Genomic DNA, 26,126 nt, shown 5'->3' with positions numbered 1-26,126 from the left:
GTTTGATAACCTTCAGACTTCTTGAACTTTTTCCTATTTTCTTTCGACTTGAAAAGAGAGGTTTGCGCCAGGCGTTAAACCCCTCACTAAAAGAAACTGCAGCTTGTTTTCACTGATACCCCTCTGTCCCCACTCCAGACACTCCCTCTCCTTTCCCTCCTAGCTTTTATTTGAAAGCCGTCCGTAACTGCCCACTGCCCGCGTACCGAGGACCTCCGCGGCGGCTGCCCTCTGGGGCGTCCTGTCCAAACGGTATTTGCAGAAGCGTTTGCCGTCTCTTTAGCTTCAGGTCGGTTTCGTTCAGCAAACTTCTGAGGATGCAGGGGACATGTGCTGCCCTGGAGCTCCGGGTAATGGAGGAAGACGTCTGCGATTACAGCTCACCGCGGCGATGCCCTGGTTGCCAGCTGGGAGGGCGGTTTGGGGGGATCTCGGGGAGCTGGAGGTCAGCGGTAGGAGCCCTGGAGGACTGTGGGCCCATGCCAGAACTGGCACGATCTTCCTGATGTGGAAGTGAGGGGACACCTGTGGTACAGAGTCCAGGATGCCTCCTAAGTTTTGATTGGAGGTGCCACAGACCACACTAGAACCCAAATGAGACAAATACACTTAGGTACAAAGTGACGAGCTTAGTTTGGACAGCATTGAGTTTTGAAGTCCCCAGGTGGATTCAGGTGTGGGAAAGAACTGTTTTGAAGTAGGTATGAGTGATGGCATTCATTCTTTCTTTTTTTTCTTTTTTTTTAATGTTTATTTATTTTTGGAAGAGAGAGACAGAGCGTGGGTGGGGGAGGGGCAGAGAGAGGGGGAGACACAGAATCGGAAGCAGGCTCCAGGCTCTGAGCTGTCGGCACAAGGCCCGCCGCGGGGCTTGAACTCATGAGCCGTGAGATCACGACCTGAGCCGAAGTTGGATGCCAAACCGACTGAGCCACCCAGGCACCCCACTGATTTTCTTTTTTTTTTAAGTTTATTTATTTATTTTGAGAAAGAGCACACGAGCCGGGGAGGGACAGAGAGAGGGAAAAAGAATCCCAAGCAGGCTCCACACTAACAGTGAGTATTGCCCTGATGCAGAGCTCGAACTCACGAACCATGAAGTCATGAGGTCATGACCTGTGCCGAGATCAAGAGTCAGACGCTTAATCGACTGAGCCACCCAGGCGCCCCTATTCTAACTTTTATTTATTTATTTATTTATTTATTTATTTATTTATTTTCTTAATTTTTTTTTTCAACGTTTATTTATTTTTGGGACAGAGAGAGACAGAGCATGAACGGGGGAGGGGCAGAGAGAGAGGGAGACACAGAATCGGAAACAGGCTCCAGGCTCCGAGCCATCAGCCCAGAGCCTGACGCGGGGCTCGAACTCCCGGACCGCGAGATCGTGACCTGGCTGAAGTTGGACGCTTAACCGACTGCGCCACCCAGGCGCCCCTCTAACTTTCTTTTTAAGAGAAGAAATGATTGCTGGTTAAGTAATAGAAAGTTGCTTCTAACTGGAGTGTTGGTAAAACCGGAAATAAGGTAGATACCCTAAAACATGGACTTGTCCAAATTCTTCATTCCTTGTCTACCCCACTCTTACCACTTGGAGAGTGGTCTCTAGTCAGGCCCCTCAGAACCAACCACTGATCTTGTTGGGAACAAGAATCTTCAGCATCCGGAGCTCTAGGTGGTTTTGAATGCAGGTAGATCCTGTTGTGTAGGTAGGAATTCACACCAGAAGACCCCGGTACCAGAAACAAAGGTCGTGAGACCGACACGCTTCTGTAACAGTGCTGCTCTTCCAAGAAAGCATTGCTTTCTACATTCGTTTTGGGTCATACGTCGGTTGCTGCTAACCACAGTTGGAACTGAAAAGTGTTTGCTTAAATCCTGCCGGTTTTAAGGGGTGTCGTGAAAGGTGCCATACTTCGTCTGTAGTGGTTTTAGAACATTCTGTTGCTGCTTTCGTGACTGATGGCTACACTGATAAAAGAAAGTGAGAAGAAAAAAATAGAGGTTTCTGCCTAGAACTTTTCTCCTGGTCTTCCCATTTTTATTACTTTCTAATCCCTGCTCTTTTTTTTTTTTTTTTTTTTTTTGGTCTCTAGATAATTCACTTCAGAAGTGACTTTTTAGAAGACCTCTCAGCAGTCATGACACCCTCCAGCCACCCCCCGCCCACCCTTTGACAGTAGTGTTTCCTCAAATTGTTAGTATGTTCTTTTAGACTGTTTTGTTTTCATTTTGATCTTTTGTTAGCCTTCCTAAAATGATCTTTGTAGTTTAAACTCCACCTCCAACCCTAGAAATGGCATAATTAAACTGTGTTATGACAGTTGACCTACTGAATGTTAGCAGCTAAAGGAGACTTCACTGCTCATTTTTGGCAGCTTGAGGGAGACCAGTAACTCCCAGCCTTTATATCAACAAGGACTTCAGTATCTTTCCACCCCTTCCCACGGTTCCATAAGTTGGAAGTGTTTTTTTTTTTTTTTAACCAGAAGAACTATATGTATTAAGTAATATTTTCTTTTTCCATTTTTTTTTAACCAAGGGCCTATACCTGGGTCTGAAGTCAAAACATTAAGTTTGATTTTTCAGATGGTTGATATTTGTTAACCTGTGTACAATAGACAATTCCGTTAACATTTTTAAAAAATAAAAAATAATAGAAAATCCCCATTCCATGCTTTTCTCTCACCTGTCTCCCTCCATCCATCCCCCTTAAAGACTTGGCGGATCTCAAGCTGAGTCTATGATCTATACCTCGGGAGTGTGTAGTTTTATAAGCAAGGTTTTTTTAATGGAAAAAGATATTTTAAAATACAAAAATGAATTTTTAGGGGTGCCTGTGTGGCTCAGTCAGTTAAGTGTCTGACTCTTGGTTTTGGCTCAGGTCATGATCTCACAGTTCGTGAGCTCGAGCCCCGCATCAGGCTCTGTGCTGACAGCGTCGGAGCCGGCTTGGGATTCTCTCTCTTTCCTCCGCTCCTCCCCTGCTTACACATGAGCACATACTCTCTCTCTCAAATAAATAAACTTAAATTTAAAAATCTTAAAAAAGGAATTTTTATTAAGATGTGTGCCAACTCCTTCCCCCATTTGAGGGGAAAGTAATAGATAATCTTTCTTGTTGCCATTCTTAGCCCTGTGATACCACCTGTCTTGTCCTGGGGATCCAAGATTATGAATTACCACCTTTTTTAGCTGTATTACCAAGAGGCCTTTCCTGTTCCTCTCCCCTCATCTCCACTGGTGCTTCTTGTTGGCTTTGTGCCTTCTGAGCTATCTGTCGTCTGTTTCTCACAGTGAATTGGGAGTCCTGTAAGGGCACGGGTGTCCCCCATTCATCTCTGTGTCCCCTGTGCTCAGGAGCAGTGCCCGCCCAACACAGATGGATGGGGGCGAGGCACTGCAGCCTCCTTAGAATGTGTGCTGGGCTCTGTCCGGAATACTCGGCGCGCATTCGAGTTTTCTGTTTAATACCCACAACAGCGTTAAGAGGAAGTGCGTTATTGCTACTGTGCCCATTGAACAGTGGAGAAACACGTTTCAATCACTTGGCTAAAGTCATACCACTTTGTGTTTATTTAGTAACTTTTTATCTCTTTCCTTTGGCCTTAGGATGGAAAAGTAAAATCATTCCAAGACAGTAGAATAAGAAGAGAAATTAAAAGTCTGGAAAATAAATAAATGGCATAAGCGGCCCCATGAATAATCAGGTTGTCCCAGTGAGAGGGTCATTTGCCCTTTCTAAAACTTTGTCCCCCTGACCCCACTGCTGTTCTCGTCTAGTTTAGATCCTTTGCCTGATGTCACTTAGCTTTGCAGACTACTTATTTTTCCACATTTCTCAAATATTCAGCATCTGTATGTTCAGAAATTTTTGGATCTCTGACCGGAAGCAGTGGAAACGGTATATATATTTATGTTATTTTCCTTCTTTTACTCTTCTGATTGTGCACCACTTCCTAGCAAGTGGAGTGTGTGAGTTTGCTTGGAGAAATGATCCTGCAGAGAACCTTTCCAAAGAATTGGACTTCCTTGTTACTGTTGAGGTTGATATTTAACAGAAAGTTTTCTTTAACCTGATAAGAACTTGGGGTAATTATTAGTTGATATTTATATTATTGCTTATGCTTTTAAAATATAAGCTTTGAGGGGCACCTGGTTGGCGCAGTCGGTTAAGCGTCCGACTTCAGCCAGGTCACGATCTCGCGGTCCGTGAGTTCGAGCCCCGCGTCAGGCTCTGGGCTGATGGCTCGGAGCCTGGAGCCTGTTTCCGATTCTGTGTCTCCCTCTCTCTCTGCCCCTCCCCCATTTGTGCTCTGTCTCTCTCTGTCCCAAAAATAAATAAAAACGTTGAAAAAAAAATTAAAAAAAAAAAAACATAAGCTTTGTGTAGTTGCACTGTCAGATATCATCTCCAATTTAGTATAGAGAAAAAGTAAAAAGCTAAAAAAACAAACTAGTTTATTCACAGTTGAAATACGAGATGGTAGAAGAAATAATGTGACCAGATTCATTTTATACAAATTGTTGTTTTGTAGGATTTATATGGAAAGACGAATTTAGTGTGTCTCAAATACATGTGTATTAATGGTTAGGCTTGGTTATAGCAGTAACCTCAGACATTGTCAATATTTGAACAACAGAAGAAAGTTTTTATTTTAACTACCCTGATTTTTATTTTTATGCATTTTTATTGCGAGCCATTTAAAATTCCTTTCCCTTCTTCGGAGAAGAGATAGCCAAAAATAAAATAACGCAAAATAAAATAAACGAACCAAAAAAAAAAATGTGGTGTGTTTCCCTCCTTGTGTAGTGAACATCATTGAAAAGGTGAGTTTGCTTTATCGTGAGTTTCTAGAATATAACTGCTTTGTGAAATGAGGGAGGGGGCACTGCGTTAAAGGAGAATAAATGTAATTGCCACTTGTTCACAGTAGTGGCTTGGGAGTTGGGGCAGGTGACCCCCCAAAATAGCAGGTTCAGGTTGTTCAAAGAGGGTTTAAGTTAACCATCAACTAGGTAAATTTCCTTTGAAATTCCTACTAAGTTACAACTAGAATTGGGATTATAAATTCTTCTCACCAGAGGTTTAAAGAGCAGATGCAGCTAGCCACCATTATGCAGATTGTTGGACTTTGCACGGGGATGGCCCTCTGCATTCCAAGATCAAGGTAAAGAAATGTGGGTCAGTGAGTGGAGCCAGCTTGCTGTCCTGGGGCGGTAGGTCACATAATTCATGCATCCTATAACAATGCCAGGCAGACCTCTTAGGGACACTGCAGAGCTTAAGGTTCAGACTGAATGCTCTTTAGGTCTCTTTCATTCTTACATATGTAATGTTTTAATTTTAGTAGATTTTTCCATCTGTTTCACTTATTTCCACTGAGGCATCCTTAGTAAAATTTATTGTATACGTACAAAAAAGTCACAGGTGTTTATAATTTTGGGTTTCTGCCTTATTGCCTTCTTTGTTTAGTTTGGACCAAGGAAAAGATATTTTATTAACAGATTATAATTCTGCTGGAAAGTAATATGGATCCTTCATTAGTTTGAGTGTTTAAGGTTAAGTGAAAATAGCAGTTGAGTATTAACAGATGTGGTGACAAAGTCCACGTGGCTTGCCTCTCCATTCTTTGTGGTGGCCTTTTTCTGGTAGAAAGCTTCTTGAATTCATCATCTCTTGTTATGTGAATGTTTATGTAGCATGTCTATACTTTAGTTTCTGGAATGAATGAATGATTTGTGCTATCCTTCCTAAATGGAGTCATCCTTTTTTCATTTGAAAAGCCATCATTTTTCCAACTGATTGGTGAGTTTGTTATTTAATGGCAAGAAGTGTAGGGGGTTATTTGTTATTGTGGGAGTTAATCTAATGCTGCAGTTGGGAGGGTCCTCAGATGTCAGCTCGTCCAGACTTACAGTCAGTACAGGAATGTCTTGTGTAGAATGTTAGTTGCTCAGCCTTTGCTGAAATACTTACAGTGATGGAAAACCTACTATCTTTTCCAGTGCTTTATTTAAGTAGCCTCTGCTGTTTTTAAGCCACAGTGTGTCTCCTGGTTACTTACACGTTCAGACCTAGCTCTGGCCTTGGAAATAATATATAACCTGTCTTTTTCTTTATTGACAACACAGAAATAGTTCTGTCCTCTCTGAATTTTAATTTTCTTAACTATAAAATGACTGTGACTGTGACTTAACATTATCTGGTTCTCTAACCAGGATCGAGGTAAAGAACAACTGAGATAATTGTGATATTAGGCAAGATCCGTTTCATGTCTCAGAGTATTAATAGTTTTTTCTCTGGTAAATAATGTCATGAGAAAAACGGCAGTCTGTTGTCCAGTGGCTTGGGAACCTTGATTGTTACTTTCCACTTGATGTTCTTGCCATTAACTAATGAATAAATGAATTAATTTGTTGAACATTTATTGACCATTCACCCTGTGGCTGAAGTGAATAGAAAAACAGTGAACAAGACAGATACCCTCCCTGCCTTATTGGGGCTTAAGTTTTCTTCCCTAAATGTTTGTTGTTGTTGTTGTTATTGTTTTGAGATATAAATGCTTTTCACTATTTAAATAAAATAATGTTGTTAGTCTACTTTTGCTCTTCTTAGTGTTTTTGGTTTTCTAACTCGTCCAGTGTTTAACAGTCTGTCTTTTAATTTGTAGATATTTGGAGTCTGGGAGTGATCCTTTTCATGTTGGTGTGTGGACAGCCACCCTTTCAAGAGGCCAATGACAGTGAGACATTGACCATGATCATGGATTGCAAATATACAGTACCATCCCATGTGTCCAAAGAGTGTAAAGAGTAAGTAAAAACAAACAAAAAAAGAATGTGGAAACTTAAGTGCTCATATAAAAACCAGAAGTTTTATTTTATTCACACGTCAAAAAAATTTGAGGTGACTTCAGCACCTGAGCATCTGGGTTTCTTTTAATTTTCAAACTTGATATTTTGTTCTTGTTAAGTGTATTTGGGGGGTCAACCCAGAATATGACTTGAAATTTGATATTAGAGTACAAAATGTATTAGTCTGTTTCTTAAATATATTTGTTTTCTTGAAATCCATTGCATGCCTCTTCAGCCTCCAAGAATGGTAGTTACTCACTTGAAATGAAGATATTACCATGGGAACTACCTTTCTCTTTTTGCTTCAGCAAAAGAGATTTTATCCCGTGATTTTATTCACAACATGACTCTCCCCAGTCGACAGAAGAGCTCTGTTTTGGTTTATAGGATTGTGGGAAGCCAGCAAACAAAAGTACACTCAAGTTGACTCTTTGGAATTTAGAGTACTTTATAGTTCTATGATAAACATAGTGACAAATATAAAAGAACTGTTAGAAGCTCAGTATTTCATTGACATTGCGTGTGTGTGTATTATTATTATTTTTTTAATGAGTGATATTTTTAAGTAAGTTCAGCTGAGATTATAGCTACTGCTTAAAGGATTTTGCTGTAGTAGCAAAGAGTTTAGTTTTTCCCATCAGCTGGTAAGAAAATCTGATAGCTTGAGACATCTTTTCTCCAAGTGGAGCCCCATCTTAAGCCGTGTGGTGGATGGTTAAGAATTTACATACTCAAACTCTCTGGATTCAGATACTGGCTTCTCCAGCTACTAATGATGTGACAGTGGTAGAACCTGTTCTAGCTTAAGAAATAGAACAGTAGTAATATCTTAGAAGCCTTCTGTTTCTCCCTCCTAGAGGGATTATTTTTAGTAATCGTAGGACCATTCATTTTTCTGCTTTTTCCTATATCAGTTTTGCTAACTTGTGTTTTTTAAGGAGTTTGTCCATTTTATGTCAGTTTTCAAATTTATTGGCCGTAAGTATTTATATTTTCTAATTATATTTGTAAAGTGTATAGATCAATGGGGATGTTGCACATTATCATTCCAATATTGATAGTTTTTGCCTTCTCTTGATAAGTCTTACCTGAAGTTTGTTCATTTTATTAGTCTTTTTCAAAGAACTGCCTTTTATCTTTATTAATTTGCTTGTATTTTTTGTTTTATGTTGTGAATTTTATCTGTATTATTTTCCTTCTACCTATTGCATGGGCTAATTCTTCCTCTTTTCTCCCCCCCTCCCCCCCCCCCCCCCCCCCCGTCTTATGTTGGATACTCAGCTCACAAATTTTCCTGTTCTAATGGCAGAGTTACGGCCACATAAATTGCCTTCTGGCACCGTTTTTCTGGCATCTTAACTAGTTTTGATTTATAGACCTGTTATTCAGTTCTGAGGATTTTCTAGTTTCAAATGGTTTATTTAACCTGTAAGTTTTTAGAAGGGAGTTTTACATTTTCAAGTGTATAGAGTTTTTGTAATTAGCTTTTTGTTCTTCATTTCTAACTTAATTGCATTGTAGTTCAAGAATATAGTCTATATAGTAACTAGTTTTTTGTTTGTTTCAAATTGTTGAGGCTTGCTTAATGCATAGCATGGAGTCAATTTTTGTAAAGGATCCTTTTGTTCTGGAAAAGAATGTATATTTTCCAATTGTTGGGGTCAGTTCTGTATACCTTAAGATCAAGCTTGTTAATTATGCCGTTTAAAATTACATACATCTTTTCTGAGTTTTTTGATTAATTACCTGATATATCACTTACTAAGATATTCTTCCACTGTGATGGTAGATTTACTGTTTTATTCTTGGAGGTCTGTCAGTTTCTTATTTGACTGTTTTGAGGCAATGTTACCAGGTGCGAATTGTTGTATCTTACCAGTGAATTGAACTTACATATCTTAACTCCTTATCTCTAATGATGCTTTTTGCCTTAAAGTCAATCTGTGTTATCTAGTTTTAGCTAGCCAAACCTGTCATCTTTGGTTTTAGCATTTATGTATGCTATATAGTTTTCCATTCTTTTCCTTTAAATAAACCTTTTATCATCTTCGTTTTAAGTACATCTTTTTTTTTTTTTTTTTAAATTTTTTTTTTTTTCAACGTTTATTTATTTTTGGGACAGAGAGAGACAGAGCATGAACAGGGGAGGGGCAGAGAGAGAGGGAGACACAGAATCGGAAACAGGCTCCAGGCTCTGAGCCATCAGCCCAGAGCCCGACGCGGGGCTCGAACTCACGGACCGCGAGATCGTGACCTGGCTGAAGTCGGACGCTTAACCGACTGCGCCACCCAGGCGCCCCATCTTTTTTTTTTTTTTTTTTTTAACAGCTGGGAGCTGTTTTCGGAGCCATCTAAGCATTCTTGTCTTTTAATCAGAGAGTTTCCCATTCATATTTATTGTGTTCACTGAAAGATGTAGATGTATTTATGTTCTTTTTATATGCTTCATATTTGTCCTCCTTTTCTCTCTCTTTTTTTTTTTTTTCTTTTTGTCTGTTCTTCTTTGGGATTGATGGAAGTTTTTCTTTTTCGCCTTATTTGGCTCTCTCCCTTCAACTAGCTTGGAAGTTATAGTCTGTTTTAACACACACATACATGTTTGTATACTTAATTTAATAAAATTGAAAGTTAATCCTTATGTTTATTCTCTTCCCAAACAACCCAAAATCCTTAGAATACTGTATCATTCAATATTTCAGTAACCTTTTTTTTTTTAACTCCACAAATTAGACAGTATTATTATATGTAGTAAAAAATTGTTTAGAATTTCCCAGATGTTTCATAAGAACTTTGTATATCCTTCTACTTGGGATCACATTCTTCTGCCAAAATTAATACCCTTTAGAATTTCTTTGATGAGCATTTGTTGGTGATCAGCTTTCTCAGTTTTTCATTGAAGATAGCTTTATGTTACATGTGATCTTTCTCAGGTTATTGAAGATGTTATTCTACACCTTCTGATATGTCTTGTTGCTATTGGGAAGTTAGCTGTTCAACCTCCTGTTGTTCATGCATGGGTGATTTGTCTCTTCTCAGGCTGCTTTGAGAGCTTCTGTTCATTCTGCTTAGGATGTGTTGGGCTTCCTGGATCAGGATTTGTTTTCTTCCATGAATTTGGAAAATCCTTAGCCATTATATTTTCAAAGACAGTTTCTTGCCCATTCCCTCATTCCCTTCTGGAACGTGGGTTAGATGTACGTTAGGTATTTTCACTCTTGTCCCCCATGTCTTTTAACCTTCATATTTTCTACCTCTTAGTCCACCAATGCAGGGTTATTTCTTTGGCTCTGTCTTCGAATTCTAATTCTCTTTATGCCTAATTTTTAAAAATTGTCCATTGCTTTTTTTTTTTTAATGTTTACTTATTTTGAGAGAGAGAGAGAGCAGAGGAGGGGCAGAGGGAGAGAATCCCAAGCAGGCTCCACACTGTCAGTGCAGAGCCTAATGCGGGGCTTGATCTCAGGAACCATGAGATCATGACCTGAGCTGACATCAAGAGTAGCCTGAACCTACTAAGCCACCCAGGCCCCTCCACCCACCTTTTTTTTTTTTTTTTTTTTTTTTAAGTGTTTCTTTATTTTTGAGAGAGAGGGAGACACAGAATCCAAAGCAGGTGCCAGGCTCTGAGCTGTCAGCACAGAGCCTGACATGGGGCTGAACCCATGAACTGTGAGATCACCATCTGAGCCAAAGTCATGCACTTAACCGACTGAGCCATCCAGACGCCCCAAGGCTTCTCCATGTCTTTTTTTTTTTTTTTTTTTTGATGTTTGTTTATTTTTGAGAGAGAGAGATAAAGTGTGAGCTGGGGAGGGGCAGAGAGAGGGGGAGATACAGAATCTGATAGGCTTCTGCATGTCTTAAGCATATTCAACACAGTTACAGTCTGTGTCAGAAAAATTCAGTATTTGAAGACCATTCTGATTTTGCTGTTGTGTGTTTTTTTGTTCCTGCTACAGGTGCTTGTTTCTTTTATATTTTTTGACTGTGAGGTTGTATTCTTTGTAATGTGTGGGGAGTTCTTTCAGTTCCATTGCTACAGAGAGGGTTTGCATTTCCTTCTTGTAGGAGCCCAGGAGCACCTCCAGCTTAAAATCACTTTAAATTAACTTCTTCCCTGTGTGTTCCACACACATATTATTAATTTGGACCACAAACATGTGGCATGTTTGAGGAGCCGCCTGTGGCTAGAAATTCTTAGATTTCCATGCCCGACCTCCACAGCCAGTGTCGAGGCAGGCAGGTTTCCTGCCTGATATCTTAGCAGTAGATTTGTTTCTCATTTCTCAACAGAAGCTGGGGTCCCAGCTCCTTACGAGGGCTCTAGTTGTGTCCCCTGCCTTCAGTAGGCCCTACACATTATATTCTGTTTTATGCACTCACTGTAGCCTTCAAACCCAAAGCAGAAGCAGTCAGGTCAAAGGCTAGCTTTGTCATTCGCCTCCTAAGACTCCCGCTTTGACTCCATTTTTACCTGAGTACCCCTTCCTTCCATCTTGATGTATGTGTGCATTTACTATTTTGCCAGCACAGTGCATTTTAAACAAGATGCATGTGGCATTTAGGGTCATTCATTTTTCCGGAAGCAGAAGTTGGCTCATGCACTCTATCCTGTGTGTCATTGCTGATCATCGTAGCTGGTTCTGGTATGTCGCTAAGCCACAGTTAATCAAGGACAGATATTGATACCTAGAGTTAATTGTAGATGATGGGAAGCTGTTCGGCTTGTCAGTATTTCCGGCAATTGTGTTTTTCTATTTATTAATTTGATGACGCTGAATTTTCTTTATTCCCATCTGCCACACCACCACCACCACCGGTGAACCTAATGGAATTGATGGTCTAAATGTAGGGAACAATTCCGATGAATAAAATAATCCACCGTTAACTAATCCCTTCCAACAGTTTACTCTAACAGTGACCTTACCTTCCTTTCCAGCCTGATCACACGGATGCTACAGAGAGATCCCAAGAGAAGGGCCTCCTTGGAAGAGATTGAGAATCATCCTTGGCTTCAAGGAGTGGACCCTTCGCCAGCCACAAAGTATAACATCCCCCTTGTGTCATACAAAAACCTCTCGGAGGAGGAACACAACAGCATCATTCAGCGCATGGTGCTCGGGGACATAGCGGACCGAGACGCCATTGTGGAGTATGTCGGCACTCGTGCGCATGGGGCCATGGGTTTAGGATTCGTGGAATGGGCTCTCCTCTTGACTTGCCAGGGCTTGTGGCCACCGTAATGGGTAGAGTTCCCAGCCGGCGGGGGTTATGTCACTTATCTCTAGAGTTCCTGGCCCGGTGCCTGTCTCATGGGTTTTGTTGTTTTATTGTTTTTATTTTTGTACTAGTGAGCGAGTAAACCGTTGCTCGGTGTCAGCAAGTAATGTGGCCTCTCTTGCTTCCTACAGGGGGGGATTGGAGTAGCCTCTTGTGCATCCCAGTGCACGTCTTATCCACAGCAGTATCCTCTTTGTTGCCGTGTCTCCTGCTGGTCCCACAGTGGGCAGGGAGAATGGGGCAGACCCCAGCCTCTAAATCAGGGCTTGTCTTATGGGGCCAGTCACACATTGTTGTAAGTAACATTTTAGTGGGTCACCGCCGTGCCTGGTGGCTTGGGTATCGTCACTGGCTGCATCGTGCTGTGATACTTTCTGGCCCTTCAGAGCCACAGCAACCTGGAACCCACAAGATACAGAGGTGTTAATTAAATCCCTTAAAACCAAAGCTAGGTCTTAATAACCTAAGAAATGTGGAATTAGGGATAATATAAAGATGCTGTTGCTTTGTTTTAGCAATGATTGGTTCCTATAAGAGGTCCTGTCTAGAAAATTATGAAGCATTTCCACAAATGAACAATCAAAAGTTGGTTAACCTGTTGAATGAAACAGGTATAATGGAAAGAGGACATATTCTGGGGGGCAAAAAACCCAAAACAAAACAAAAAAGACCAGGTTCAAAATTTTGGTGTAAATACACATTTCTACCGATAGCCAGCTGCATTATGAGTTTTCACAGATTGATCCATGGCTACTTAATGACCTAAATGAACAGGAAGAGCAGGACACTTGCTATTTCTGCCAAGGACATTCGCTTTAGGAATGTGTAGAAAGTGATTTTTCATTTTGAGTGGATAGAAGGCTCTTTGTATCTGGCTGAATTGGCTTAATGTTCTTAGCTTAAATAAATACATGCAGGGGTATCATTTAGAACGATTTGTAATTCCTGTAAATTCAATGAGAAATCCGAAGGGAAGGGCAGTCTCACTGGGTCAGGTGACCCTGTTTTCCTGTCCACTAGTGGGCACGTGCATGGTGAAAGGGAGGCCCAAGGCGCCCCCAGGCTGGTCTCAGGTCTCGCCTGTGGCCCACGTCTCCTCCTGAGCATGACTCCTCAACTCAAAGACACGTGTTTTGATTCCCCGAACACAGGCCAATGTGCTTATCTGGTACTCCGCTTAGGAAACCACTCTAAGAAGTCGTTCTGAGCCCTGAATTGCATCAGGGGGCTCTTCAGAGTGGCCCCTCAGCCTGCCCAGCCCCTTAGCTGTGACCCTTGCCCCCGCAACCCCGTTCATTTTTGAGAAGCAGTCGCTGTGTTGCTTCTTTCCTGAGTGTTCATTGTGTATTTTCTACTATGGAAAGTTTCTGCAAAGTGCAGCTACGTATTTCTGGGCCCGGTAGACCATTTGTCGCGCACTCTTGCACTTCCCAGGCCAGGCCGGCTGCAGGAGAGCGGGTGGCCGTGTGCCCTGTGCGTGTGCTGCCACAGCCCCTGGCCGCACGGTGCGTGCCCAGACTAGGTACTCCAAGCGCTCTTTTGAAGTGGAGGAATGAATACGTTGATTTTGTTCAAAGAGGAGGCTAATGACGTGCTCTCAGATACATTAGCAATTCATTAGTGTGTAAAATGCCAATAAATGCAAAGAGTGTAAAAATAAAAACTTTTCCTAATTTTTCTGATTTCTCATACGCACTGCCATTTCCTACTCTGATGGGAGCACGTGAGCCAGTTTAATGAAAACAAACACTTTGACACACACATTACATTTTTGGATAACACATACATTCTTGGAAAGCTTTGCTACCTTTTTTATGTGTGGAAAACTGACACCCAGCTCGGCAGCTATCAGCATTTTTTATTTTTCTTACAAATGGAACATTTTTATGGAGTCATTTTTTAGAATTTCAGAAGTGATCTAAATAATGACTTGTTTGGTTTTTTTTTTCCTCTTGTCTGTGTTTTTTCATAATTTTAAAGATCCCAGGGCATTGGACTTCATTTGCTTGTACCTAAAAAAAAAAAAAAAAAAAAAAAAAAATCAGTTCTGCTTGTAAAAAAGCAAACCCTCTGACGTGGCTTGTGTCTGTTCCCCCTTCTTTTCCTCAGAGCCCTGGAAACCAACAGGTACAACCACATCACGGCCACATACTTCCTGCTTGCTGAAAGGATCCTGAGGGAGAAACAAGAGAAAGAAATACAAACCAGATCTGCAAGCCCTAGCAATATCAAGGCCCAGTTTAGGTGAGAAAAAAAATCCTCCCTGATTTTAGTAAGTTTAATGTTTTGAAATAGTGAACCCCTTTTTCAAAAATGCTTCCTAATCACTCTTTGGGGCAAGAGAATATAAACAGGGGTGGCGGCCTCATGGGAGAGGCCGTGCATGGGCTCTCCGCGTGTGGGGGTCCTGTCCCTTCGTCACCAAGGACACCTTCCCTCCTGCGTTCAGGGGAGAGGGGCTGTGGCTGCTGGCCTGGCCAGGAAAACACGTTTGGAGAAGCAGCTGAGTGTGTGTCAACTATTTTCCATTAAACTCTTCCAGATCTGATATGTATTAATGTGTTACTTTCTTTAATTTTTCATTCCAGGAACAAGGCCATACTTCCCCTCAGTTTTTTTAAATAATTTTTAAGAACATCCAGGGCATTTCTGTGCCATTGTGTTAGCTCAGGATTTCAGTGATTGCACACATCAGCTAGCTGATTTATTGGCTGCCTGACCTTGGGAGGTCACTTAACCTCTTTCTGACTGGGAGTGATAATGGGAGTGAGAATACGGTCTGCCTCCTGAACTGGGCTGCTCTGTGTGCTGTCACTGTTAGGAGCATTTTGCCACCACCGTTGTCTTTGATTAAGTCGTGAGTGTGCTTTCCATCTCCTCCTCCTCTCCCCTCCCACCCCCTCTTTCCCACTTTGCTTTTTCTTCTGCCATATTAGCTTTCTATTTAAAATGGAAGCGTGGAGAGGGTTACTTTTTGACATCACCACTACGAAAGTTATATATAATTTATCTTTCCCTCTTCAGATGAAGTAATCCGTGGAAGTGTAGTGATTCAAAAAGAGAAGGATGCTCCCAACTCTGAATAATTCTCTACTCTTACATCCACATAGGAATATGTATGTATGTGTGAATATTAAGTAGTAATTATTATTTAAAATAGGCAGAAAGCCATTGGATTTACATTACGTGATGTCAGCTTGCCATGTGTAGGCTGTTACTTGGGATGGGGCGACAGAGAAGAGAGACGAAAATGTTCCTGGGTGGCCAAAGAATAAAGATTTAGAAATCTAGAACTGGAAAGTGGTCTTCATAACTTCATTTATATCCTGGATGGAGTCTTCTGTAATAAAACCTAGGCATGCTGTGTGGTATCTGCTTGGAAGAGGACTGGGCCCCGGGGGCTGGGGGCTCTTGGGAGTGAGACCAACCAGGACCATGACTTTGAGTGGTGAGATCAACCTAGTCCCGGGCTGAGGCCCCTGATGGGAAAGAGCAGGGTCACCACACGTCGGGCCACCGAGTCTGGAGTCACCCCAGCCTTGGAGAATGGAATGTTTGGATTTGAGCTATTTTTAGGGAAACAGATCAGAACTCGATCTAAATTTGATCACATATGTAAACGAGTTAAGTTGGTTTTACTTTATTATAAAAGTTAACAAAACTGACAGAGGCTATAGAGAAGTAGCAGAACCTTCCCTCAGCTTTTCCTTTTATCCTCCTGGGGATGCTGGAGTGGAGATGCTGTGAGGGCCTCGCCTCCTCCCGGGCCCAGGCAAGGTGGTAGATCTGCTTCCTTGCCTTCTTTTTATTGTCACTGTGACTTTGCCAGAACCCTGGACCTGACTTGGTTCTGCTGCTGGACATGCCCTCAGGTCAGTGACCCTGAGTCAGTAGATGGGCCTTTGAACCAGCAGTTAGCTCCCCGGGAGGGGCAGGCAGGGGGAGCCAGGGACCCCCGGCCGCAGACAGTGCACCTTCTTCGTGTTCTGCCGGGGCGGGATGGAAGCGTGGTGCGGTCTGTGTTAGAAGAGGCCTCACGGGGTCCTCTGAGGAGCTGACCCTGGCATGGGAGGGCTCGGGGCCGGCATCCTCTGAGAGACCTGGAAGTGAGGAGAACCACTGAGGCCAGACCGCAGAGGTCTGTCTGTGCAGCCACAGCCATCCGGAAGCTTCCTGGGTTGCCTCGGGCGGGGGGAGTAACTGTGGAACCCAACCCACATGTCACTTGTTCACAAGCCTGCATGACCTTGGGCAGGTTTCTCACTGTGTTCTCATCTCCCCGTCTGTGAAGAGGGAAGATGCGGCTCCCTTGTGGAGCCGTGGGGGGCCAAGTGCACTAACCCCCATCAGGCTCCCGGCACAGCGCTGGCTCTGGTGAGCACTCAGGCAGTGAACCGTGCCGTCCATGTGACTCCTTCCTAATTCTTGTTTAGCTGTCTCTCCTCTGTTGTGTTAAGCCAGATTTGCTCACAGTGTTGTGACAATAAAGATGACTTAGTTTAGCACAACAGGAGCTCACATGCGTGCTCGGTTAACGTGAGCCGTTTAACAGCTTGATTCACTCCTATAAAAGCGGTCGGTTCGGACGTGGCCAGTGGAGGCGCCACCCCAGCAGCAGCACCCAGCCGTCCTGTTCCCGGGCGCGGGTCCCGAGAACGGCGTTGGCTTTCCTTTCAGGAGGTGAGGCGTGAAGAGCCTCCGCCGCTTGGCGGCTCCCCGCGTCCTGGACTGCGCCGGCTGCTGCTCTGCTGGTCGGACACCACGGGCCGCTGGCCTCCCAGCCCGGGGCTCCCCAGGGTGCCCCAGAGCCGCCGGCTTCATGTACTTGTGTGGCTGGGGGACGGGCGACTTGTCCAGAGGCACTTAGTGACCTCAAAGACCTTATCCGGCACTCGGCTCTCCCAAACTACCCAGCAGTGACTAGCCAACGGGCCGCTGAGAAAGGACCGTTGGTTCTGAGCTGCAGAAGAGAGGCCTATCATAAATTCCGGGTGGTTTTTTTCCAACTATAGATTTAATTGATTATTTCTAGGAACATAATTGGTGTGAAACAAAAGTGTCATAGTGTGGAAGGGGCTACTTTAAATCTCTCTGGCATCTGCTATTACCCCGGACAGAGAGGACGAAACAGGCCAGAGACCTCATTTTCAAAAGTCTTTTTCTTTGGCTGCCAAGCAGTGTTCTTGTTCCTTAGGTGACTCTAGGTTGGGGAATAAAATTGAAGGTTCAGTAATTATGGATTTGGCGCCCATTTCGCTTGTGTGGACATCTAAAAACACGTGCATTTAGGGGTGCCTGGGTGACTCAGTGAGTTTAAGCTTCCAACTCTGGGTTTCGGCTCAGGTCATGATCTCACGGTTCTTGAGTTCGAGCCCTGCGTCTGCCTCTGGGCTGACGGCTCAGAGCCTGGAGCCTGCTTCGGGTTCTGTGTCTCCCGCTCCCTCCCCCCACCCCCGCTCGTTCACACGCGCCCTCTCAAAAATAAACATTACAAGAAGTTTTTTTAAAAATACGTGCATTTATATTCAGCTTGGTGTGTTTTTTAATTGATGAAGAGATGCATGCCAGTGTACGTTGACTTTTCTTTGCAGTACTCTCCTGTTTAATCTTGAGCTGTTCGCACTTTTACACCATCCTGTCCTAGCTGGAAGACTGGGCATTTCAGGTGAATTGTATTTTATTTTTTCAGGTGAATTTTATTAGCAAACCATATACCTCAAAGGTCGTGCGCCAAGCAAGACCCAAAGGAACAAAATGTGTGGTGTTTGAGTTTTGCTTTGGTGACCTCCCTGTGCTGTTTAAAACTGCTTGCTTGTGGTGTAAGATGTGTATGGGAAGACGGGGCTGGCTCTTGACCCTCTTTCCCGCCAGCTCTGATGTGTCCATTTGGCCAGTGAGCCCCAGGCCGGACCCGTGGTTCAGAACCACGTTCGCCCTGCCGGCGCCCTTGCTGATCTTTAGAGGATGTCGAACGGGCTTGCAAGGCCGCTGGGGTGGTTTTTCCTTTTCTTGTCTTTTTTCTTTGTCAGTCTGTGGATTTTGCCCCGTAAGTATCGCGTGGCGTGGCGTGTAGGTAGAGTCTGCCTATTATTACATGGCTCTCTCCTTCCAATCTGTTACGCAGGCAGTCGTGGCCAACCAAGATCGACGTGCCCCAGGACCTGGAGGATGATCTCACGGCCACTCCTCTGTCCCACGGGACCGTCCCTCAGTCTCCTGCTCGGGCTGCCGACGGCGTCCTCAACGGCCACAGGAGCAAAGGCCTGTGTGACTCGGCCAAGAAAGACGACCTCCCCGAGTTGGCCGGACCGGCGCTCTCCACGGTGTCACCTGCGAGCTTGAAGCCCACGGCCGGCGGGCGCAAGTGCCTGTTCCGGGTGGAGGAGGACGAAGAGGAAGATGAGGAGGACAAGAAGCCCGCGTCCCTCTCGACGCAGGTGGTTCTGCGCCGGAAGCCCTCGGTCACCAACCGGCTGACGTCGAGGAAGAGCGCGCCCGTCCTCAACCAGATCTTTGAGGAAGGGGAGTCCGACGACGAGTTCGACATGGATGAGAACCTGCCTCCCAAGCTGAGCCGGCTGAAGATGAACATCGCCTCCCCGGGCACCGTGCACAAGCGCTACCACCGCAGGAAAAGCCAGGGCCGCGGCTCCAGCTGCAGCAGCTCGGAGACCAGCGACGACGACTCCGAGAGCCGCCGGCGGCTGGACAAAGACGGCGGCTTCACCTACTCCTGGCACCGGCGGGATAGCGGCGAGGGGCCCCCCGGGAGCGAGGGCGACGGCGGGGGCCAGGGCAAGCCGAGCGACGGCGGCGGCGGCGCGGACAAGGCCAGCCCGAGCGAGAGCGGCGCGGGCGGCGGCAGCCCCGCGGGCGGCTCGGGGGGCAAGCCCACGGGCACGTCGGGCAGCACGCGCCGCTGCGCCGGCCCCGGCCCGGGCCCCGGCCCCGGGGAGCTGGTCCAGAGCCTCAAACTCATGAGCCTCTGCCTGGGCTCGCAGCTGCACGGCGGCGCCAGGTACATTCTCGACCCGCAGGGCGGCTTGCCGTTCTCCAGCGTGAAGGTGCAGGAGAAGTCCACGTGGAAGATGTGCATCAGCTCGACCGGGGGCGCGGGGCCGGCCCCCGGCGCGGGCGGTGTCAAGTTTTTCTCCGACCACGTGGCCGACGGCGCCGCGGAGCTCGAACGGATAAAGAGCAAGAACCTGAAAAACAACGTGCTCCAGCTACCTCTGTGCGAAAAGACCATCTCTGTGAACATCCAGCGGAACCCTAAGGACGGGCTGCTGTGCGCCTCCAGCCAGGCCAGCTGCTGCCACGTCATCTGACCGCGGCCCCGCCGGCCCCTGGCACCCGCCCCCCCGCCGCCCGCCCAGAGCGGTGCGCCCCGGCCCGGCCCGGCCCGGCCCGGCCCGCCCCTCCGGCCGCTCTCCACGCTTCCTCCCTTCGAGGGGGCGTTCGGAGCAGTTATTTATTACCTTCGCGTTTGTTCGCCTGCCGACGTGACAATGCATGGTCTTTGTGCATGCTGCTAGACACTGCTTTTCTTTTCCAGCCGAAAAGTCTCTTGTGTCATTTTTACATTTATAATTTTAATGTGGATGATCAGGATTAAATTAAAATGTATATTTGGGACCTAAGATACACGGAGCACTTAGAAATTGGATGTCCTGCACTTAATCTAGAGAGAAAAAATGCTTCTGTCTCCTTGTGAGAAACGTAAATTCACGTCCTGACCTTCTGCGAGAACGGAAACTCCGTGCCCTGAGGCACACGCCGTGCTGTCCGAGACCGAACCAAAGCAATAACGTTGTGTTGCCGCCGGGCCTGGAGCCTGCGAGCGAGCGTGCGAGCCCCGCCTCCCGAGGCCCGAGCCCCGCCTCCCGAGGCCCGTGAGGGGCGGAGTACAGCGAGCGTCTGCACTGAGAACCTTAAAACCATGATTTCAATACACCCACACCTGTTTGTCTTAAGCTCTAGTGTGAAAACAAGGTTGGGCTCGTAAAATTTAACTGAAAAAGATTTTCTTGTTTTGTACTAGGTGAGATAAAGTACTTAGATTTATAAGGCAGCTTCCCCCGTAGTGGTAAATTACAAGCAGACAATCTTATTTTGTAACGTGATGAAGTGAACTGATGGTGTCTTAACTCTACTTATAGAGTGTACGTCTGTCCAACAGAACAAAAAGATGCTCGGTGTAAATTCCTTCCCGTAGGGCACATCCTAGGGTTTCCTTTAAAACCTTGTAGATAGAAGAAACTGTAGGGCCTGATATGGAAGCAAAGGTGCACACAGAGGGTGGCAAAGTCAAAAGCCTATAAATTAAAAAAAAAAAGAAAAAATTACTGGGATGTGATCTTTCGCAGTTTGGTAATTCGGTGGTCTCTTCTGTTTTTTCCATTCTTCTATGTTCTCTGGCTGTCCAGTAAGCTACGAGAATTGGCTGATCAAAAAATACACCTATAAAAGAGTGAAATTCACACGTACAGCAGACAAAACGCGCAAAGCCTGCTTTGTGTTTTGTTGTTTTGGTTTTCTTCTTTTCTCTTTCTTTTCTGGAGGTGTTTTCCACTTTGCCTTCCTGCCAAAACAGTAATCGAAGAACTCTTGCTTTAAACTGTTCCTGTACAAAGACGACTTTTGACCAGATAATCCTCTTTCCTGGCGTCTTGTCTCATAAGACGCTCTATATTGCAGATTGCTAACTTTGAGAGGGGCCGGATGCCGCCTCTGCAAGCTGTGCCCCGGGGGCTCTTCAAAGCGGTGCTTATCCACACCGGGGGTGGGATGCGGCCGGGCCGGGGGTGGGGGGCCTTCCCACTCCCAGTAGCTTCCCTTCGTGTCTCTGTAGTGACCGTCGCTTTGTCCGCAGAGGGGGCAGAGCACCCAAGGACTGCATTCCACGGCTCGGCTCCTCCAAGTACACGCTGATTCTGCTACTCACGATGCGTATAGTTTAGTCCGCACTAGGGAATTTCACAGTATACTTACTAAACTAAGTAAAGGTGATACTTAAAATACGTCTTTTACTTTCTAGACCTAGGCTAGATATGTTTTAAGCTACAGCTCTAGTTCATTGTGATATTTATAACTGAAAGCTACCAGAAAAGATGTGTGGGTGAAGCCATAGAACATATTTGCTTGAAATTCTGAGCAGGGATCTTATAAAGGGCCAGAAATAAGATGTGTGGTTCACATAGACAGTGAGCGTAACATCTGTATTAAACGTAGGAGAGAAGTTTCTAAAGGGCATTGGCAATAAACTCTTTGTTGCAGCTGTTTTCCAAGTAATGTAAATACTTCTTCCTGTGATTATGTATAGCCTTGGAATGGCACCTTTTAACTAACCCACGTGTGTTTGGTCTCCGATGGTTTTTTATATTCCGACGTATATGTGGTGCTCACTCTAGGAGCGGCAGTGTTGACCGTTCATGCTGCACAGCTGTATCATAGAGCCTTATTAGTCGCGTGTGCTTGGTTGGCCCTCTGGGTGTACAGAGGTCAGTCTGAGTGGCGTCTTACTCACCTGTTCGTAAGTGAATGACTGTGCATGTGTTGTATGTCATAGTATGTCGTCACATAAAAGGGAGGGAGCAGATAACCGTTACATGAAGATAATATTGGACCAAACTCTTTACTAGCTCTAAACAGTTTCTTGTACCCCTTAACCTGTCTTCAGAAGTTGCATAGAGTTATAGTAGTGTGTAAATTAAATATTGTGGAAAAACAATTAGTCTTGTATTTTTCTGTACGTGTGTGTACATATATTATATATATATACACATATATATATATATAAAATTATGTACTTCTGGCAATTCTATCTGTATTTAAAGATGTGACAATCTCGACACCGATCTTAAGAATAGCCGTGAGACTGAATCGAAGTAAGGGTCTCCCTACCAAGTAAGAACCGATGTGTGTTAAGAGGGTACAGAATCATCAGCTGATTTGGTCGGTTGCTTCCACTGCTGGTGGATTTTCCTCATTGTGTAAACATTGACAGGTATGTGACAGATGGGAAGAAACAATCCAAATAATAAAGTGGCATATTGGTGTTCAGCAATATAAGCCGAGTCCGTGTTTCTGTGTCTTCTCGCGAGTGCAGCTGTGTCGAGACCCAGCCTGCGCGATGTGCACCTGTGCCGCCAGAGGTGACTGGAAAAAATCGAACTGTGACTGTTCTTGCTTGAAACTCCTGACCGCAAGTCTCAGGTGGCCCCAGGACTGCCCATCAGCTATGCTTTGTTCCCCCGGTCCATCGCTTTCCTCACCTGGCTGGGCCACCGGGCTCCCTGACGGTGGGCTGAACCGAAGCGACGGAAGGGAAGGAAGGGCCGCAGGCTCCCGCTGCGCCCCCCACCTTCACCTGTGCCGCGTGCCCCGCCCTTCCTCCCGGCGGTGGGATTCCAAGGTCAGTTCCTTCGCTCACACCTTGAGCCTGTCCAGGTATAAGTGAGGCAGCCGTGGGGACTACTGGCCGTTCTCTCCTTTCTCTTGCACCATCGATCTTCGCTTCTCTGCTAGATCATCCCTAACAGCAAACAAAACAAACTGGACTTTGTTCCCCTGTCTTAAAAAGATGTCTTTGTTCTCTCTCTCCGCTCTCTGGACCCTTCCAGTCACGCTCTCGCTGCTGTCGCCCCACGGTAACTGCTTTGCTCAAGGTCAGCAGTCACCTCCAGGTGCTAAAACCAGTGGTCGGTTTTTAAAGACGGCTTTGAGATGCACCGCTTGTACGATTCAGGGGGTTCCGTGTAGATGTTGTGCAAGCGTTACCACAAACCCCAAAAGAAATCTGCACGCGTTTGCGCCTCTTCCCTTCCCGTCGGCCCCCCGCCATAGCCTTAGGCCCTGGCGGCCACAACCCCAGTGGTCAGCTTCGAGCCCACGGTAGCGTGTGAGGAGTTGGGCAGCCTTCCTTGTGAACCCCCTGCTGTTCTGGGGCCCACTTTCAACTCACGGCTTCCCATCCCCCGGCTGCTAGTTCTCCCAAACTGAACTTGGGAGTACTGCAAGTTCATTCCTGGAGCCTTCTCTGCGCTCAGTCTCTCCGCCATCCCATTCAGTTTACGTGCTGATAGAACCCAAGATACATTCAGCCCACATCCCAGGAACACCAGACTCCAACAACCTCTTGGACTGAGCCACACGGATGTGTCTGATGAGCACCTTAGTTCGTGTTCGCAACTTAACAACCTTCCCCTCAAAATCCTTCCCCTCCTAATTTTTCCCGTCTCGTAAGTGGCCGCTCTCAACCTTTTTGTACAAGAATCTTGGTATCACCCTTCCCTTTTTTTAAATTTTTTTCTTTTTTTAGCGAGAGGGAGAGTGCGCGAGCCGGGGGGGGGGGGGGGGGGGGAGTGGCAGAGGGAAGAGGGAGAGAGAGACCATCGCAAGCAGGCTCCGCACTGAGTGTGCTTGATCCCCATGACCCTGGGATCACGACCTGAGCTGAAATCGAGTCAGACGCTCAGATGACTGAGCACCTAGGTACCCCCCAACAGAAAATCTTATGCACCATTCAAAAATTGACCCCTTCTTGGGGCGCCTGGGTGGCTCTGTTGGTTAAACGTTGACTTCGGCTCAGGTCATCATCTCCCGATCGGTGAGTTTGAGCCCCACATCGGGCTTTGTGCTGACAGCTCGGAGCCTGGAGCCTGCTTTGGATTCTGTCTGTCTCTCTCTCAAAAATAGCTAAAACGTTAAAAAAAAAAAAAGACCATAAAAAACCACACACACACAAATTCACCCTTTCTTACTGCCTTCACTACAAACACTCTAGCCCATGACACCATCCTCTTCACACAACTCACGCGCACTCGAGTGCACGACTGTAAATTCCTCCTGGGGCACCTTGCCGCTTCTGCCCTTGCCTTTCTCTTGTCTGTTCTCCATTCGGCAGGTGCAAGTGATCCTTTTACTGTTTTCTTTTGTTTTTGTCTTCTTTCTTTGTTTTTTGAATATAATTTATTGTCAAGCTAGCTAACATACTAACACGCAGCGTATACAGTGTGCTCTTGGTTTGGGCAGGGGCTTCCCACGATTCATCGCTTCCATACAACACTCAGTGCTCATCCCAGCAAGTGTCCTCCTCAGTGCCCCTCCCCCAGCTTCCCCTCCCCCCACTCCCCACCCCCAGCAACCCTCAGTTTGTTCTCTGTATTTAAGAGTCTCTTATGGTTTGCCTCCCTCCCTGCTTGAAACTATTTTTCCTCTTCCCCTCCCCCATGGCTTCTGTTAAGTTCCTCAAATTCCACACGAGTGAAAACATGATACCTGTCTTTCTCTGACTTACTTCACTTAGCAGAATACCCTCCTGTTTCATCCACACTGTTGTTAAGTGGCCAGATTTCATTCTTTCTCACTGCCACGTAGTATTCCATTGTGTATATAAACCACAATTTCTTTCTCCATTCATCAGTTGATGGACATTTAGGCTCTTCTCATAATTTGGCTATTGTTGAAAGTGCTGCCATAAACATTGGGGTACAAGTGCCCCTGTGCATCAGCATCCTGTCTCCCTTGGGTCAATTCCTAGCAGTGCTATGGCTTGGTCATAGGATAGACCTGTTTTTAATTTTTTGAGGAACCTCCACACTGCACCAATTTGCATTCCCACCGACAGTGCAAGAGGGTTCCCGTTTCTCCACATCCTCGCCAGCCTCTACAGTCTCCTGATATGTTCATTTCAGCCACTCTGACCGGCGTGAGGTGGTATCTCAGTGTGGTTTTGATTTGTATTTCCCTGATGAGGAGTGACGTTGAGCCTCTTCACGTGCCTGTTGGCCATCTGGATGTCTTCTTTGGAGAAATGTCTATTCATGTCTTCTGCCCATTTCTTCACTGGATTATTTGTTTTTTGGGTGTTGAGTTTGCTAAGTTCTGGTTACTAACCCTTTATCTGGTATGTCATCTGCAAATATCTTCTCCCATTCTGCCGGTTGCCTTTAAGTTTTGTTGATTGTTTGCTTTGCAGAAGCTTTTTATCTTGATGAGGTCCCAATAGTTCATTTTTGCTTTTACTTCCCTTGCCTTTGGAGACACGTCGAGTAAGAAGTTGCTGTGGTGAGATCAGAGAGGTTACTGCCTGTTTCCTCCCGTAAGGTTTTGATGGTTTCCTGTCTCACATTGAGGTCTTTCATCCATTTTGAGTTTATTTTTGTGTCTGGTGTAAGAAAGTGGTCCAGGTTCAATCTTCTGCATGTTGTTGTCCCATTTTCCCAGCACCATGAGCTACAGAGAGTGTCTTTTTCCGTTGGATGCTCTTTCCTGCTTTGTCAAAGATTAGTTGGCCATAATTTGTGGGTCTAATTCTGGGTTCTCTGTTCTATTCCACTGGTCTATGTGTCTGTTTTTGTGCCAATACCATGCTGTCTTCATGATTACAGCTTTGTAGTAGAGGCTAAAGTCTGGGATTGTGATGCCTCCCGCTTTGGTTTTCTTTTTCAACATTATTTTGGCTATTCGGAGTCTTTCGTGTGAGTGACCCTTTTAAAAGCTAAATCATGTTATGTTTTGAAAGGTATTTAATTTCCAAATATTTAGAGATTTTCCACATAAGTTTCTGTTACTAATTTCTAGTGCAGTTCTGTTTTGGCCAGAAGTTATGCTTTGTATAATTTAAATGTTTTTAAGCTTACCAAAACTCTTTTTATGGCTCAGCTAAATGGACTCCCTTGGTGAATGTTTTTGTGAATGCCGGAAAAGTACGGTTCTTGGTAAAGTGTTCTTTGTGTGTCAGTTAGTTAAGTTGCTTACCAATGTCGATTTGAGACTTCTGTATGCTTACTTTTTGTCTCGTATCACTTTGTGAGGAAGGAGTGTTGAAATCCGTAATTGTGGATTTGCTGTTTCTCCCTTTAGTTCTGTCAGGTTTATTTAGTTCGAGCTGAAGCTTTGTCGTCAGGTACACGCACATTGAAGATTGTTCAACCCTCCTGACAAATTGATCTTTTTCATCATTATGAAACGTTCCTCTTTATCGC

At 45.2% G+C, this 26,126-nt stretch overlaps 2 protein-coding genes across 4 annotated transcripts in view; one reads left to right on the top strand and one right to left on the bottom strand.

Annotated features, from left to right (window-relative positions):
• The window catches only part of SNRK (SNF related kinase), a 59,678-nt gene extending 37,469 nt beyond the window's left edge, over positions 1-22,209 (top strand). For 2 of the 3 annotated variants that reach the window (XM_086720279.1, XM_086720280.1), the window contains exons 3-6: positions 6,675-6,816; positions 11,798-12,010; positions 14,248-14,382; positions 18,263-22,209. In XM_086720279.1, the coding sequence (XP_086576405.1) occupies positions 6,675-6,816; positions 11,798-12,010; positions 14,248-14,382; positions 18,263-19,466 (1,694 nt within the window). In that variant the 3' untranslated portion in view covers positions 19,467-22,209. Of the gene's footprint in view, positions 1-4,442; positions 5,810-6,674; positions 6,817-11,797; positions 12,011-14,247; positions 14,383-18,262 lie in introns of those variants that run through there. The other variant, XM_086720281.1, reaches the window with a different exon arrangement.
• Positions 13,684-26,126, bottom strand: part of ANO10 (anoctamin 10) — a 289,033-nt gene continuing 276,590 nt past the window's right edge. Inside the window, exon 13 of the mRNA XM_086720284.1 lies at positions 13,684-14,150. Coding sequence (XP_086576410.1) covers positions 14,046-14,150 — 105 coding nt within the window. The 3' untranslated portion in view covers positions 13,684-14,045. The remainder of the gene's footprint in view (positions 14,151-26,126) is intronic.

Source organism: Puma concolor, chromosome C2 (assembly GCF_028749965.1).
Source record: "Puma concolor isolate L17-30 chromosome C2, mPumCon1.1.hap2, whole genome shotgun sequence".
In the NCBI taxonomy this organism is placed as follows: domain Eukaryota; kingdom Metazoa; phylum Chordata; class Mammalia; order Carnivora; family Felidae; genus Puma; species Puma concolor.
Note: the sequence above shows the minus strand (reverse complement) of the source record. Positions and strands in the feature narration are given on the sequence as shown.